At 62.7% G+C, this 16,157-nt stretch overlaps 1 protein-coding gene across 16 annotated transcripts in view; it reads left to right on the top strand.

Annotated features, from left to right (window-relative positions):
* The window catches only part of MYO18A (myosin XVIIIA), a 135,481-nt gene that overhangs the window by 83,395 nt on the left and 35,929 nt on the right, over positions 1-16,157 (top strand). For 15 of the 16 annotated variants that reach the window (XM_050929253.1, XM_050929252.1, XM_050929254.1 and 12 more), the window contains 10 exons: positions 1,262-1,273; positions 2,475-2,648; positions 3,870-3,960; positions 4,470-4,662; positions 6,025-6,111; positions 8,837-8,978; positions 9,826-9,985; positions 11,184-11,370; positions 12,344-12,581; positions 15,032-15,141. In XM_050929253.1, coding sequence (XP_050785210.1) covers positions 1,262-1,273; positions 2,475-2,648; positions 3,870-3,960; positions 4,470-4,662; positions 6,025-6,111; positions 8,837-8,978; positions 9,826-9,985; positions 11,184-11,370; positions 12,344-12,581; positions 15,032-15,141 — 1,394 coding nt within the window. The remainder of the gene's footprint in view (positions 1-1,261; positions 1,274-2,474; positions 2,649-3,869; positions 3,961-4,469; positions 4,663-6,024; positions 6,112-8,836; positions 8,979-9,825; positions 9,986-11,183; positions 11,371-12,343; positions 12,582-15,031; positions 15,142-16,157) is intronic. The other variant, XM_050929239.1, reaches the window with a different exon arrangement.

The raw sequence follows: 16,157 nt of genomic DNA on the forward strand, positions 1-16,157 counted from the left end.
AGGTGGAATTCTGTGGAAGTCTGTCTGTCCACGCTCTCGCCCCGTCCCCCCAGCAGTGTCAGAGGGTGGTGGGTCACGCTGGCGCCCTGGGATTTCCCTTTTGAGACGGGTGTCCCAGAGGTTCTTGCTGTGACTAGAAGGGCTTGGATTTTACAGCCCAGAGAGCACCGCCGGGCAAGGCCCCTCAGACCATTGCACCACAGGGGCAGTTTTGCAGTGGGTGCAAGGGGCAGGGGAAGGTGATGTCATAACATCCCACAGCTGGAGGGGACCTGGGGAGAGACTAGCCCCCCGGCATTGGTGTTAGTTAATAGCTAGAGGGCAGTGTGGCACTGGTGGCGAGGGAGGGGGCTGGAGTGGAGTCAGGGTCTGCATGCTGCAGATCCTGCTCTGCCAGGTACCTTGCTCGGGGACGTGAAGGTGATCTTTATCTGTGCGGTGTGTCACTAAGCAGAGAGAGGCCCTGCTGGAGAGGGGGAGAAGGGCCCATGTTACGGTGTCCCCACCATCCCCTGTGGCGTGACTGCCCCTGCCCCACTGGCAGCCAGGGCAGTCCATGAGGTTGGTTCACAGACCCTCGGGACACGGGCCAGCCCTCAATCCAGGCCCAACCTTGCCCCCGCTCTGCCCTGGAGCTGGGGTTAGATATGCTGCCCTCCGCGTTCCAGCAGCTCCATGGGCAGTTGCTTGAAGGAGGGGCTGTCTTTGATCCACGCTGAGCGGGGCCAGGTGGAAAGGTCCCAGGATGGCCCCAGAGAAGCTCAGGGCTTCCTGAGCCGTGGGGCCCGCAAAGCACGTCTGTCTGCGAGCGTGGCCCACTGGCTGCCCTGTTGATGGGAGGCTCCCAGCACGGTGGTCTTCGCTGACTCCGCGGAGCCTGACGACTCTGTGTGGGGCCCCAGTGCCACCTCGCATGGGGCTGTGCGGGCCCAAACCTGCCCCAGGTTGGGGTTGGTGAGAGCAGGCAGCGGATTGACATGGGGGGCAGAGGGGTGAGTGGAAAGATGGGGGCCAGGCCTTGAATTGGGGGCTGGCGTGTGCCTTCTGTGGCTGCCTGGCTCCGAGGAGGGGTCCCGGCAGGGGGTGACACGTCCGTGTCTGTCTGTCTGTGTGTGTGTGCCAGTGTGCGTTGGCTTACCACGCTTGACCCCAGGGGTGGCCCGTCCACCCAGTGCAGGTGTATGCTGGCAGCAGCTGTCACCGCTGCATTCTAACCCCCTGTTTTTGTTTGCATGGTGCATGCCGTCCCTTGGCAATGCAGACACCGACAAAGGTAAAGCCTCCTTTCTCTCTGCTTCCCCACGGCTGTGTTCCACGTGTTACCCATTAACTCCCTCTCCCTGTGTGTCCCCGGCTCCTTCCCTGGTGCCAGGCATCCCGTGTTTCCCCTCCTCCAGGGCAGCTGGGGGCGTTCGGGTTCGGGCGTCCCCGCGTTCCCCCTCCCCCAGGGCAGCCAGGGGCGTTCGGGTTCAGGTGTCCCTGCGTTTCCCCTCCCCCGGGGCGGCCGGGGGCGTTCGGGTTCGGGCGTCCCCGCGTTTCCCCTCCCCCGGGGCGGCCGGGGGCGTTCGGGTTCGGGCGTCCCCGCGTTTCCCCTCCCCTGGGGCGGCTGGGGGCGTTCGGGTTCGGGTGTCCCCGCGTTTCCCCTCCCCTGGGGCGGCCGGGGGCGTTCGGGTTCGGGTGTCCCCGCGTTTCCCCTCCCCCGGGGCAGCCGGAGGTATTCGGGTTCAGGTGCCCCTGCGTTTCCCGTACCCCAGGGCAGCTGGGGGCGGTGGTTGGAGGAAGAGCTGCAGCGAGAGCTCTGCCCAGCGCCTTGCTGGGAGTTCGACTCCTCCCGCTTTTTCAAGAGGCCCCTAAGACGCAGCCCAGCCAGGATCCAGGGCAGCTCCCTGACACGGGGGTGGGGGGCGGGACGTGCACTGCGTTGCCCTGCACTGAAGCGAGCTCATCCCCCCACTGCCGAGGTGGATCCTCCGTCCCAGGTGGGTGCTGTGTGGAGCCCTGGCTTTGGGGCACTGCCGGGTGGCTGCTCTGTGGCTGGGCTGGGAACACGAGAGCGCCTTTCTGCTATCCCAGCATGGCGGCATGTCTCAGCCATCGGCCTCCGCCACTGAGCACCAATCTCCTCTCCTCAAACTCCTGACTCCGTGTTCCTTACGGCCCAGTCTGCCCCGCTCCCACCGAGCTCTTCGAGCTGCGTGAGTGAATAGTGGCCAGGCTGGACAGCGGAGTTGGCTGCGCCGAGCCCTGACACTACTGCGTCCCTTCCCGCGCTCCCTAGCCACTCCTAGCTGCTGCTTTGTCTAGCACTGAATCTCTTTCCCCGGCGTTGCTGTTCTTTGAGGACACCTGCCGCCGGCCCCGTGCCTGGGTTGGGATGCCCCTGACGCTACACAGCCCCCAGTCCCTCGAAGAGCCACAGCCCCTCGGGGAACTGGCTGCATTCCCAGCACTAATACTCTCTCCCTCCCTGCTAGCTGGGAGGAAGCAGTTTGCTCGGCACGAGTGGGCCCAGAAGGCTGCTTACCTGCTGGGCTGCAGCCTGGAGGAGCTGTCTTCATCTGTCTTCAAGCACCAGCCCAAAGGGAGCCTGCAGCGATCCACGTCCTTCCGCCAGGGGCCCGAGGAAGCCGGCTTGGGAGATGGCTCAGGTACTGGGTTGCTGCCGCACATGAAGCGCGGGTGGTATCAGCCGATAGCATCGAGCAAGGTGATGGCACTTCCTACAGGTGCACGGAGCCTGTCTTCCCTCCCCCGCCCATCTGCCTTCCTTTGCAGCTAACGCCCTCCTGGGTCTGTTGCTAGCCAAGTGGGAGAGGAGCATGGGCCAGTGGGTAGGACTTTGCCCTGGAGTTTGAGAGACCTGGATTCTTCCAACTCCCTGCTCCACCACAGACTGCCTGTGCGACCTTGGGCATGTCACTTTGCCTCCCTGGGGTCTGTTCCCATGGGGGGTAATAGCAGTGCCCTATGAACACATAAGATTGTGAGGCACCTCAAACAAGGTGATTCCCCTGGACCCGTTCATCTCCTTGCCATGAATCTCTGAATGGTATTGAGCTGGGTCCCATTGTCTGAGCATGTCACAGTCCTCAGTGTGTGTAGCCACCCAGCCCCGGGAGAGACAGGGCTCGGCTGTTCCCCTGGTACCGAGGGAAGCCGAGGCTCAGGGAGGCTGTGACTACCCCAGGCCATGCAGCCTGTCTCTGGCAGAGCGGGGATCGGGCCCCATCCCCTGAGTTCCAGGCTAGCGCCCAAAGCAGTGAGCTGCCCTTCCTTTCCGTGCCCTGGCATTCTGGGGGTGCCTGCTGTTACCAGGGGTCACTTTGGAAGCACGTTGCTTTTGGGTTGCAAGGAGGGTGGTGATGTGGGAGCTGCTGCCCAGGCTACCTGGCTCTGCTCACTGGAGATGCTGAACCCTGGGTTTCCCCTTCTCCCCCCGCCCAGCACGGAGCCGCCCAAGCTGTGGACAAGAACACAGGACAGTCTGAGTCCAGAAAACAGAGGGCCCTGAATCCCACCCCCTTTTCTGATGGGCCCCAGTCCTACCCCAGGTTCCTCCTTCAAAACAGCCACTGCTTGCTGCCCTCTTCCAGCTTCTCCCACTGAGGTCAAGGGATCCAGGCCCTTGCGAGTCGCCACCCTCTCTTGACAGGCAAGGACAGAGGCCCAGAGAGGGTGTCAGCCGGGGAGCCGGTGTAGCACTGACGTGCAGCCATTCCCAGTCCCCCCCGCGCTCTAGATCTTGCCCCCCAGAGCCCCTGGATTAGCTTCCCAAGCCCTGCCTTGGCCCTGAACTGCACAGCATATGAGGGGGTGTTCGCTGGGAGAGGGTGCAGTCGCCTTCACTCTGGAACCATTTCTCCCCCCAGGCTCCAAGCTGACTGCTCTGGAGTGCTTGGAAGGCCTGGCCTCCGGCTTGTATTCAGAGCTCTTCACGCTGCTCATCTCGCTGCTGAACCGGTACGCACCTGCACCGAGGCCAAGCCAAGCACCCAGTGCAGGGGGAGAGGGGGTGTAGGGCAGGAGCCTCGCTCCACCTGCTGGGAGGAGCCGTCCTGGCCCCGTGTGCGTTGGCCAAGCCCGAAGCACCAAGCTGTCCTGCTGCTGGAGCTCAGCATCCCGCCCTGCCTCTCCGTGCTCCAGCCCGTGTAGGCTCCCCTTAGGGGAAGGGACCTCATCTGGCATGCTCTCCGTCCCGGCCCCTGCAGCCGTCCCACTGTGTGCTCCGGGGCCGGGAGCGAGGCCCAGGCAAGGCATAAGGACAGCAGAGAGCGCTACCCTAGGGCATCTGGGTGCTAGGAAAGGGGCCCTCCTGCCCAGCTGTAATTGCTGGGGGAAGTGGTTCACCTCACACATGTAGCCATGGCATTCTGGGTCATTTGTCTTCCTCTGGAGCTGCAGGCGTTGCTCCTGACAAGGCCCTGCATGGAGCCCTGTGTGCCCTAGCCCCTCTCTCCCCCCATGTGCAGGGCTCTCAAGTCCAGCCAGCACTCCCTGTGCTCCATGATGCTTGTGGACACCCCAGGCTTCCAGAACCCCGAGCTGGCAAACCAGAGCCGCGGGGCCAGCTTTGAGGAGCTGTGCCACAACTACGCCCAGGAGCGGCTGCAGATGCTGTTCCATGAGCGCACCTTCACTCAAGAGCTGGAGAGATACAAGGAGGTATTGCCTGAGGATCCCTGTCTTGGCCCGTGGCAAAGACCTGCTCCCCAGCTGGAGCAGACACGGCAGGAGCCCAGCGAGGGACTGGAGAGCCCCCCCGCTGCGGAGAAGCCTGCAGGCGCTGACCTTGCCCAGGGCACGGTGGCTCTGGGCTGTACAGGGCGTGTGGAAGGGGCAGCGGAGGCTGTTTCCTTAGTTATGTTGCTGTCTCCTCTCTGCTCTAGCATCTACTAGATTCCAGCTGATTTCTAACCCTGTAGGTGACTCGGGCAGTCACGCCTAGACAGGACTCAGCTAATCAGTAGCTCTGAATCTGGTTCTTCTTGAAGCAGGGGTTTCCCCGGGAACAGGCCGTTTGCCATTGATCCTGCCCTGGGCACTGGTGGCTTTGCTAGCATCCCTGTGCATTGCAGTCACCTCTGGCAGCGATGGAGGGGTGGCTCCTGGCAAACGCCCCAGGGTGGGAGGGGAGCCATGTGCACCAGTCAGGTCGGGCTAATTGGGCCCAGCCTCCTTTGCTCATGGCTGGGCAGGTTCTGTGTCCACATGGGAAAGGTGCACCCATTCTGCTGCGCTGCCTGTGTGCACGGCCCAGCTAACCCTGAACTCCCAGGCTGGGGAGGGCTCTCTGGGAGCGAGGGCCTGGTGCGAAGCCAGCCCAGGGTGGTCATTGCTCCTGGCCCTGGCTCTGGGTCTCAGCCCAGCTCCTTGGGGTGCTGGTGTCTGTGACCCAGGCACCACCCTTTGGTGATGACTCCAGGACTGGCTAGACCCTGGAGGCCAAGTTCCCCCGTCTGTTTGAGATGGCTCCCCAGGGACGCTTTGCCCAGTGGCCCCCCCACATCCTCACTTCACTGGGGACCATGGGCCCTCTCCCAGCCCCTAACAAACACCCCAGCGGCAGCTGCTCTGCCGTAGCCCTGGAGGAGTGACCCAGCCTTGGGAGCTCCTGCTCTGCCTCCTGCACTGCCCAGGGGGCCGACTCCTTTCGCACCTGGCACGCTGTCTGGTTACTGCTCTGCCTTCCCTGTTGGGGGACACGGCAGTGCTCCCCGGGTGTGATTACAGCCCAGCCCGGTCCCCTCCGCTCACCCCTGAATAGTGCACGTTGGCCAGGGCCGTGACCTCACTCCCCTGCCCCAGGGACTCCCCTTCCGGAGCTGAGCAGCCCGGGGCGGTGGGCTGACCGAACCCTTCCCCTGTGCACCGGGAGGGAGGCTGGGGATCTCCAGGGAAACCCCTGTGGTCTAACTGGCCTGTAGATTCTATTCAGACTAATGTACTGACTGACCCTCGCTGGGTCCCGTAACTGTGATCTTTAGTCACACAGGCACTAACCCTTCGTCTGTCCGTCCTCTCTAGGAAAGCATAGAGCTTGCATTAGATGACATAGAGCCCAGTACCTCTGGCTCTGTAGCCACTGTAGACCAAGCCTCACACCAAGCACTGGTAAGCACACGCCCGCTTTCATGGCAAGAATTTCTCTCCTCTCTCCCCTCCGTGTCGAAAGCTGCTTTCCAGGCCCAGAGCACCACCTGCTCCTGAGCCTGCAGCTTTGCAGGGCCCCCTGTCTAAGCAGTGAGCAGGGAGCTGCACTTTGCTCTGGGCCGGATCTTGACAGGGCTGGGCAGGGGAACCTGGGAGGTATCTTGTGTGCAGACAGGGTGAGGGGAGACTCCATGGCTCCAGGCTCCCCTCCAAAGCAGGGTGTTTCCCTGTTCCTAGCTACACCCAGTAGAAACACAGCCAGAGGATCCCAGCCAGTCACCAGCACCCAGAAGCCTGCAGGGGGTTCAGCTGCCTTTGCTTGCATGCAAAGGAGACCCCCTCAGTCCCCTGGCAGATGCACTCCTGGGGTTTCATTGGTGGGGAGATGCCAAGTTAACTCCAGTGTCACACGCGAAGCAAGCTGGGATTGCAGCTGTGCTGGGAGCTGCCTGGTAGCAGCAGCACTCATCTAGCTGGTTACCTGGCGCTAACAGCGAGAGGCTTCTGGCTCTGGGTGAGGAGGCTGCTGTTAGCAGGGGCTTGCTCTGATCTGCTCCGGGTGGCGTTGATCTGCCCACGTGCTGGCAGAGCCAGTTCAGGGCAATGCAGTTAGTCCTGATGTCTACAGAGCTGTCAGGGAAGGTGGCCCTCCCCATGCTGGGGCAGGAGGGCTCAGCGGGGAGGCAGTCTGTCTCTTCCCCTCCTGGGAGGAACAGCCGTCCCTTCCCAGTCTGACCTCTTCTCTGGGGTGAGCCATGGCCTCTGCGTCAGCTCGTGGGGCTGGCATTCCCCTCACTCGTCTCCAGACTGCCCAGCTCTCAGGTGGGAGGACTGTTTCCATTTCCCCTGTTGGTTCCCTGCATCCTGCTGGCGGCTCTGCGGGGTGGGCGGCTGAGGGTCACCCTGAGGGAAGCTCTCTGCTGGGAGTGTCGGGGGGAAGAGAGGTGATCTGAGCCCCCCTTGCTTTGCTGTCTGCTGCACTTCCATATGCCAGACTCCAGACCTCTCTCAGCCCCGTCCCACCCAGCGCTCTGTGCCCAAGCTTGGGAATGGCCCTGCTTCCCTTGGAGCCCAGCCATGCACCTGACCACAGTGCTGCCGAGCTGGGGCTTGCCATGGGGCAGCAGCGCGGGTGGCTTTGCTCGGCGTGCTGGGGAGGGCGATGGGGCTGGGCAGATGGCTCAAGGCAAGCGGGGGGAGATTGGGGCGGTGGGGCCATGTCACCAGTAATTACGTCTCCCGTTAACTCCTCGGCCAATGAAGAAGCAGGAGAACAGCAGGCTTGAGAGCTACTGCTGCCACTTCCCCTGGCGACGGAGGGGCTGCGTTCAGCACCAATCCATTGCTGTCGTTCATGGAGCTTTCGGAATCAGACCAACGCTGCCAGGGCCCTTTTCCTCCCTGCTAGCAGTGGTGACTACGGCAGGGGGAGGCCCTGCCCTGATCACCAGGCAGTGCTGGAGAGTGCTGCTGGGTATCTGTTGCCCGTGGGGCTCTGGAAGCTCCCTGGGAAATGGGCACCATTGCCAGGAGCTGCTGGGCTGAGTGTGGGAGACACATGGGGGCCTGCCCTCCTGACTGCGTAGGGTCACTTCCCCCGGCACTGAAAGGCAGCTGTCTCTGGGGCAGGACTGAGTAGCACTTGAACAGCACAGCGCAACAGCACTGGAAAGCAAAGGGTCCTGTGGCCTATTGGCATGTCAGGGAGCTTAGGGAGGCCCAGTGGCATTTCCGGCTCTAAGAGCTTCCCCAGCAGGGCTTCAATGGGCAGGACCAGGGCTTGGCACAGTGGGAAGGAGCCGTCTGCCTGGGGCGCGCTGGCGCCATGGGGCCAGGATGGGAGGGACGAAGGCAGCCAGGCTGATCCTCAGGGTGGCAGTGGCAGGGGGACCTTACCATGGAGCCTGATTTGCAGTGCAGGGAGCGCCAGGCGGCAGAGGGGTCAGCTGCGTTAGCAGCCCTGTCCGCCGGCCCAGCAGGCACTTGGGGACGCGACTCTCCCTGCACAGAGATCTTGCCACAGGCTCGGTAGTAAATGCCACGAAGTGGTAAAGGAATGAAACGAGTGCAGGCCCAGGGCAGTGAGCCAGCCAGGGGCGCATGCCATCGAGTAACACTGAGACCACGGGAGCCGAGCACCCCCGGCCTGCAGGGCAGGAATTGCCTTCCTGGAGTAACCGGAGTGGCTCCGCTCTGTGCCCAGGCCTGTGCGTGCAGAGATTGACAGCTCAGATAGTTGGAGCAGGGAGGCCTGCTGGGGAGCAGCCAGCGGCAGAGTGGGAGAGCGTGGGCCTGAGATGTGGTGGGTGCATCTCTCTGAGCTCTGCACAGTGGTTTGGCCTGTCTCTGGATGTGGCGCGTGTCAGCGGCTGAGTGCAAACGCTCCTGGCTGATGTGTGTTTTACTGGCTCGGGTATGAAGTATTGATTCTTTCTCTGCAAAGAATCCATTAAGTGTTACTCAGCGCGAGGCGTTGCCGCTCGCTCTGACTGGTCCCAGGGAACGTGTCCCAGACTCCCGAGGGCTGGGACTAGGACAGATACATAGCCACCCTCGGCACCTCTCTCCCTCTCCGGGGGCTCTCAGCCCAGGGCAAGCAGGGCGCATGCTGCCAGTCCCCACGTGCCCAGCAGGTGGGGAGCAGACACGCTTCAGGTGATGCATGCGGTTGGGACCGTCTCTGCAGGTGCGCTCCTTGGCCCGCACGGATGAGGCCCGTGGGCTCCTGTGGCTGCTTGAGGAGGAGGCTTTGCAGCCTGCGGGGAACGAGGACACACTGCTGGAACGGCTCTTCGCCTACTACGGGCCCCAGGAGGGAGATAAGAAAGGTAGGAGGGAGCCAGCCCTCCGCAGGCCTAGCCAGGCCCTCTACGCTCTTCCCCTCCCCACTCCGGGCTCGCGCCGAAGTGAGGCTTTCAGTCCAGTTGTGTCCTTCGTGCAGGAAATGTACAACGCATGTGGCCTGTGCGTGCCAGGAGCCGTGGCCCAGGGGCCCCGCAGGCTCAGGGGCAGGGCCATGCACCCCTCCAGGGGAGGGTGGGGCACCTGGGCAGGAGATGGGGGAGGGAAGGCTCCTGTCCTGTGCATAGGGCTGCTCTCCAGTTCTGGCAGCTCTGGCTGCTGGAGTGGTCGGTGCTGTTCACCCCAGGCTTGTGCTGCAGGGCTAGCAATAGCCAACTGGATGTACGGGCTCAGGCAGGAGGCCCAGAGCCCGAGCGGACACTTCTGCGCCCCGCAGCTTGAGTCCGAAACAGTTGACCTGGGCTCCGAGACTCGCTGGCACAGAGTTTTAGCCTCTGTTTCCTTGTGTGTGAGCTTTGCCAGGACTTTGCCACTCCCCTAGCCCCCACCTAATCCAGCCCCTAACCTGCTCCTCCCCTAGCCCCAACTCAACCTGGGGCCTGGACCTGCCGGGGTAGTGTGGCCGGAGCAGCCGTTCCCTGGCCCAGACCTGCTCCCTATCCTATCCTGCCGGCCCAGAAATCCTGTGGCCTCTATATTGGTGCACATAACAAAATTCATTCCTCACATGGGTGGGACAGATTCGAGGGAGCACTGCTCTTGTGCCTTCTTGGCCCAGGATAGGGATTCCCTCTTGGTACCTGGCCTGCGGGGCCGGGGGACACTCTAGCCCCACTGGGGACCGGTTCACTAATGGAGTTTCTGTTCCTACAGGCCACAGCCCGTTACTCCGAAGCGACAAGCCCCGCCACTTCTTCCTGGGTCACAGCTACGGCACCAACTGGGTGGAGTACGACGCCACAGGCTGGCTGCATTACGTCCGGCAGAACCCAGCGTCTCAGAATGCCGTGGCTCTCCTGCAGGACTCTCAGAAGTAAGCAGCAACTATGCAGTAAGAGGCTCTGGCTGGGGGGAGGGCCTGGGGTCAGTGGGCACAAGACACGGCCCCAGGGAGTGGGGAGGCTGGCGTGGCCGCTCTGCCAGGGTGGTTCACGCTCTTTGAAAGGCAAAATCTTAATTTTCAGTCCCCCAGGAGCAGCTGCTGAGCAGGGGTGGCTGGGCGCTGGCAGCCGGGCAGGGGAGAAACAGCCTCTTTCTTTTGAGCAACGTGGTTGCAGTGGCTGGGTGACCTCTCAGACCCCATTCCACCATTCTGCCCCCCTGGCTGGGTCACGCTGCTGGCTGCGTATGGCCTTTCGCCACAGACTGCACGTGGTGTGGCACATGGGCTGTGGTCCTGAGCCACGCTGCTCTCCACAGAGCTGGTTTAAAGGGCCCCAAGAGGCTCTCTGGAAAGTGAGTCCTGGTTTCACTGCAAACCTGTAAATTACTCATCTTTGCCTCAGGGCTGGGGACCCCTGTGTTCCCATCCCCCTCGGGCATCCATGCCTGTAATGTCCCACTGCCGCGCCGCTCACCTCGGGGTCTGTGGAGCTGAGCCAGCAGTGAGAGCAGTGATATGATTGTGCCAGGGACGGCTAGAAGAGTTAGCATGCCTGAGCCATCTCTCCCATGAGAGGTGTGTGCAGTGCTACCGCGGCCGAAGCCTGTGCTTCCAGCCCTGTCCGGTGTCTGAGCTGCAGGGGGGTTTCTCTGCATCGTCAGCGCAGGGGGGTGCCATGTTTAAATCTTCCAGAGGTGTCCTGCTGGGCTGGCTGGGAGCACTGGGCTTCGTCAGCCCCCCTTCCGAGTGCCCGTGCAGATGCCTCTCTGCTGGCTTTGTGCCTTTCCCAATGGGGTTGCTGCTGCCTGCCCGCTGAGTGCGTGGTGGGACTCCAGCTGCCCAGTTCTGCTCACGTGCGTCCCAGGCATTCCGCTCAGCTGGGGCCGGGGGTTATGGGTGATAACGTGCACTCCCTTGGCCGACCTAAAACAAACAGGAGCTCGTACACTGACAGCAGCTACACACACGCATTCCCTCACTCCCCAGGGCAGGTGAGACCTGGCACTGAGTCCTGTGCGGTGCCCGGGAATGGCCACACTCAGCCTGTGTAGCTGGATTTGCATCACCTCCTTGGGCCATGGCAGGGAAAGGCGTGGGGCGGCTGGTCACCTTCTCTCTCTGGTGGCAGGAAAATCATCAGCAGCCTGTTTATGGGCCGGGCGGGTACGGCCATGGTGCTGTCGGGGTCCATCGCCGGCTTGGAAGGCGGATCCCAGCTGGCCCTGCGCAGGGCTACCAGCATGCGCAAGACTTTCACCACAGGGGTGGCAGCGGTGAAGAAGAAGTCGCTGTGCATTCAGATCAAGCTGCAAGTGGTGAGTGGGTGAGCTGCAGCCTGAGCACAGCAGAGCCAGCGCCAATGACCCCTCCCAGGGGCCAGGGCCCCGGCCCCATTCTCCCACAGGCAGGCAACAGCCAGGGATGGAGCTAGGAGCCCATGGGAATCCCTGCACCCAGCCGATGGCCTTAAGCACTGGCCCACCCATTTCCCTGCCCCGCTGCTTTATATGGGCTCTGTGGGTCAAACTGTCGCTTGTGCACACATCGTTGTTTTGCACCGGTCACAGGCATTGCTCGTGGGCCTGGCTGCAGGAGTCAATGCTGAAGTTATCTGCCCAAATAGCCAGGCCATGGGTGCCCATCTCCCCCTTCTCCTGCTTGCAGGTCTCCCCTTGTCCCATCACCCCCTCACTGCACCCCTGTGCCCGCGGGCCCTGGAGGAGCCGTGTGCCTGGAGAGGTGGTGGTCCCCTCTGCCATCTGGTCCATTCACATTCGCTGGGACAGCCTCTGTTCCGTGCCCAGTAACCTTGGCAGCAGGTACCGGGGTTCCTGCAGGAGCTGCCGCTGCCACCCGGTGCTGGGCTGGAACCAGCATCTGCCGTTCACGCTGTGTGCGCAGGGTTAGAAAGCGAGCGACTGGCTGGTCAGCCCCAGTGCAGAGATGTGGGAGCTGGGGGATCTGACCTGCTGGGAGCTTGCTGGGTGCAGCACTCCATGCTCGGGCAGCCTCCTACAGCCCAGCCCACGCTCCCGGCTGCTGGGTAATGCCCCCGGTGGGGTTAGAGTGACCCTGCCCCCCTAGCATGACGGCACCATGCGCTCTGCAGCAAACTCCAGCTTCAGGGGCTTAGCTTTCCCCAGACAAAGCTGCAAGATCATGACTGATCCTAGGGGCAGTTTCTCCTTTTGCCCCAAGGTCACTCATCCCAGCTTCTGCCACACTGGGTGAAGGCTGTGCCTGAGCCCCCGGCACGCCCAGGCTGAGCCATTCTCTCCCTACCCCCAGGATGCTCTGGTTGACACCATCAAGAAGTCGAAGATCCACTTTGTGCACTGCCTCCTGCCTAAAGCAGAGGGCTGGAGCGGGGACCCCAAGGGGCTGGCGGCCCGGCGGATCAGCAGCAGTGAGCTGGACCTGCACGGGGAGCACTGTGAGGCGGGGCTCATGCAGCTTGACGTGCCCCTGCTGAGGGCCCAGGTCAGGGGCTCTCGGCTCCTCGACGCTCTGCGCATGTACCGACAAGGTTTGTGCTCTCCTCCAGGGCGGTGGGCCCAGGGCTGTTCTGCGGGAGCCGTGGGGTGCCAGGTCCTGGCTGCACAGGCAGCCCCAGCACCCAGAACCTAACAAGCGTGCTGGACGTCACTGCGGTATGCATGGGAGGGCCAGAGACGCGAGCAGGGACCCTGTGACTGTGGGATGCAGAGCGGGGCCCAGGGACTGATTCTCCAGCACTGCAGGTAGTGGGTACTGGCACGTGGTGAGTCCCACCTCTGCCCATTGCTAGCACCAGTGCAGCTCTGCTAGGGCGGGCGCTGCCCTCAGGGACCAGGGAAGCCAGATGGGAATTTTCTGAGCTGTGGACAATGAAGAGGTGGCAAATCCCTTAACTGGATTCCAAGGTAAATACTGGGGCGTTCCTTCCTCCCCCCAGGAAGGAGGCACGTGGCTGTCACATTGCTTGTAAGCCAGGCCCCCAATGGAGAGAGGTGGGGCCCAGCTCAGTTCTGGGGGGGAGGGGGGCACATCACAGCAGGGGACCAGTTAATGCCAGGGGGCAGACTTGGCAGAGGCGCTAAGAACGGACCTGGCTCCTGGAGAACGAGCTCCTTTTTATCACTGGAGACAGCAGGTCACGCTCATGGTTCTGGGCTCTGAGCTGGCCCTCGTCAGCCGGGTGCCTGTGAGCTGCCATGAGAGCTACCTCCGGGCGAACAGCCCACCTGCCCTTTGCCGCAGGCAGGCCTGGGGGGCTGAGCCTCGCTCCCGGAGAGCTCGGACTGCAGAGCAGTGCCTGCTCCTGCCTCCCAAAGCAGGAGAGCACAAGAGACCTCTGAGGTCCCGGTGCGGGGCCCTCGGCAGGGTTGCGTGGTCAGAAGGGGAGTGCGGGTGAGCCAGCACTGCTCCCCTGGCTGTGCCTGCTTTGTGGGGAGAGGCCTTTGCTCTCCATGGCGCTCCGCCCCTTTCCCTAGTTACAAATGGGCTACAACTGGTCGGTGTTAACTCTGCAGGTGGGCCGCTCCCTGCTCGGCGGGGGAGAGAACGAGACCTGTTTATCAGCACAGACATCCTGCCCTGGACTTGGGGTTTATTATTTAGGAAGCAGATGACTGCTCAGAACCAAAATCAATGTGGCTCGCACAGCCTGGGATCGATGGCCCGTGGCCACCTGGCTCAGTGTGCTGGGCTCCACGCCCCATCGATAGCGCTGAGGATGAATTAAGATGTGAAGCATCAATTCTGCTATCTTTGCGCATAGATTTAATTGCAGTCCGGAGCAGGGTCTGTTCGTAAGATCCCTGGTCACTTGATCCAGTTACACACACTCGCCCCAACCCTCTCCCCAAGTCAGACGCTTGGCTGGTTTCTCTCTGGAGCCAGCAGAAAGCCACAGCCAATGTTGCCAAGCAAGGTCTGCGTAAAATCACCTTTGAGAAACAGCCAGGCTCTGGCAGCTGTTGAGGGTGGCATGGTTGGCCGGTGCCTGCCCCTGCCGAGAGGCTGGGCGTGGACATGTTCACCTGCATGCTGTTCGAGATGCCAGTGCTCTCCGCAGGGGCAACGTGCTATGTGCCACGTCAGCCCTGCCACTAGGCTGGGCTCTGTCCGGTGACTCGGGAATGGGGCCTCCCTCCCCAGTGCCGGCCCTGCCTCGCCTCGTGGGACTTGAACGAGCTGATGGAGTCATGGCAGGAGAGGCTGCATCTCCAGGCGCTCCCCTGCCCTCTTGCCCTCACCTCACCCTCCGCAACAGCAGGGAATTGCCTGGGTGGCTCTGGGCACCCAGTGCTGCTCTGAAACAGCTGCTAGGTCCCACTCCAGAGGTGGCTGCACTTCAGTGGCTATCTGTAGTTTAACCCTCCGTTCCACTCCCTGCTGCTGGCCTTTCCGCAGGGAATGAGCCCTTTGGGCCACATCACGCCTGCTGCTGTGCCTGGCGGGCTCCAGGCAGGGCGCTCCCCTTGCACTGGGGTGTGTGGCAGGGTGCTCCCAAAAGCCAGTGCCCGTGGCAGCTGTGTGGCTGAGTCTTGGCTGGCGGAGGGCTGGGTGAGAGGTGCAGCCTGGAGAGCCAGTGTGTGGATGTCCTGGGTGGGTGGCCCTCCACGCTGGGCATGGAGGGGTCTCTGCATCTGCAGCGTCCTGCCCAACTGTCCCTGCACTGCGAGACCTGGGGAGGGGCAAGCCCAGAGCTGCTGGAGGGCGAGGGCTTCAAGGCCACGTATCAGGCAGGCAGGATCTTCCCCTGGGCTTCATAGCCCAGCTGGCTGCCCCCCGTGCCTTGTGGCAGCGGGGCATGGGGACTGCTTTCCATGCTCAGGGGCTCCAGGTGGGGCTGCTCACCACCTTGGGCTTCTGCTGTCCTGGCATGGCTCTGCAGGCTGGGGCTGGGAGGGGCAGCCTGTGCACCACTGCCACCCAGCTCCTTCCTGCAGACTCGAGTCTCTACATGCCCACTCTCCTGTGCTCTGCCCCCAGGTTACCCGGATCACATGGTCTTCTCGGAGTTCCGGCGGCGCTTCGACGTTCTGGCCCCTCACCTGACCAAGAAACACGGGCGGAATTACATCGTCACGGACGAGAAACGGGTGCGTATCGGAGCCGGGCAGGCCGCATGATGGCAATGCCCAGTCACTGTGCCAGGTGCTGCCTGCTCCCAAGAGCTCGCTGCAGACATGGGGTGGGTGGAGGAATGAAGACTGAGATGGGCAGTGCTCTCTGCCCGGGCCAGGCTGCCCCCAGAAGTGAATGGTGAGAAGAGTGCCCCCGGAGCCTACTGTAGCCAAGGCGCCTTCCCTTCAGCCTGCTGCTGCTGACCCTCCTCTTTGAAGACCACCTGCAGCTGGCGTGTGCCCCTACTCCTCTCTGTTCCCGGCAAGTGGCATGCAGTTTGTCATGGCTCCTGTGCTCGGTGCTGGATGGGGATGTGGGGAGGGCCGGAGCCCCCCAAGGAGCTGTTAGTGGCTGTGAAAGGGGGACAGGCTGGGTACAGTGCTACAGCCGAGGATGGAAAGGGAGTGGTGTGGCCTGGGGGCTTATGGTGCTGACCGGCAGATTCCAGGGGTTTGTGAGACCAGGCAGGGCCTTCTGCACCGTGCGGCTTTGCTGTCCCAGAGCCCCTGGCAGAGACCCCCGGGGCGCAGCGCAGTACGTTTCACAGAGTGGGGAGCTGGCTCTTCTGTGCTGGGCACTTGTGCTGGTTGAGCTCTGCAGGGGAGAGGACTGATCCCACGGGCTGGGTTTTACTGAGGGCTCCCCGTTGGCCTGAGCCCAGCCATGCAGCCTGGCAAAGACCTTCCGCTCTCGCAGCGGGGTCTAGCTGTCAGCATTGTGAACGCCCGGGTGTGAGAGGGCTCTAGCCTGTGACGGGAATGCAGGACGGAGCCGCAGGAAGCCTCTGCTCGGGCTGCTGCACCCTGGTCCCCAGTGAGGGCCGTGATCCCTGCTTCACCGCTTAGCACTGGAAGAGGGTTGAACCCAGCAGGCGGCCTCCCAGGACTACGTACGCAGGTTGCAGAAGGGGGGGCCGGCACATCCCAGTGGGGCAGGTGGGCGGCCCCTCTCTAGCCTTGCCTACCGTCTAGTGTGTCCCGTGGCAGGCTGG

The sequence above is a fragment of the Gopherus flavomarginatus genome, chromosome 19 (assembly GCF_025201925.1).
Source record: "Gopherus flavomarginatus isolate rGopFla2 chromosome 19, rGopFla2.mat.asm, whole genome shotgun sequence".
Lineage (NCBI taxonomy): Eukaryota > Metazoa > Chordata > Testudines > Testudinidae > Gopherus > Gopherus flavomarginatus.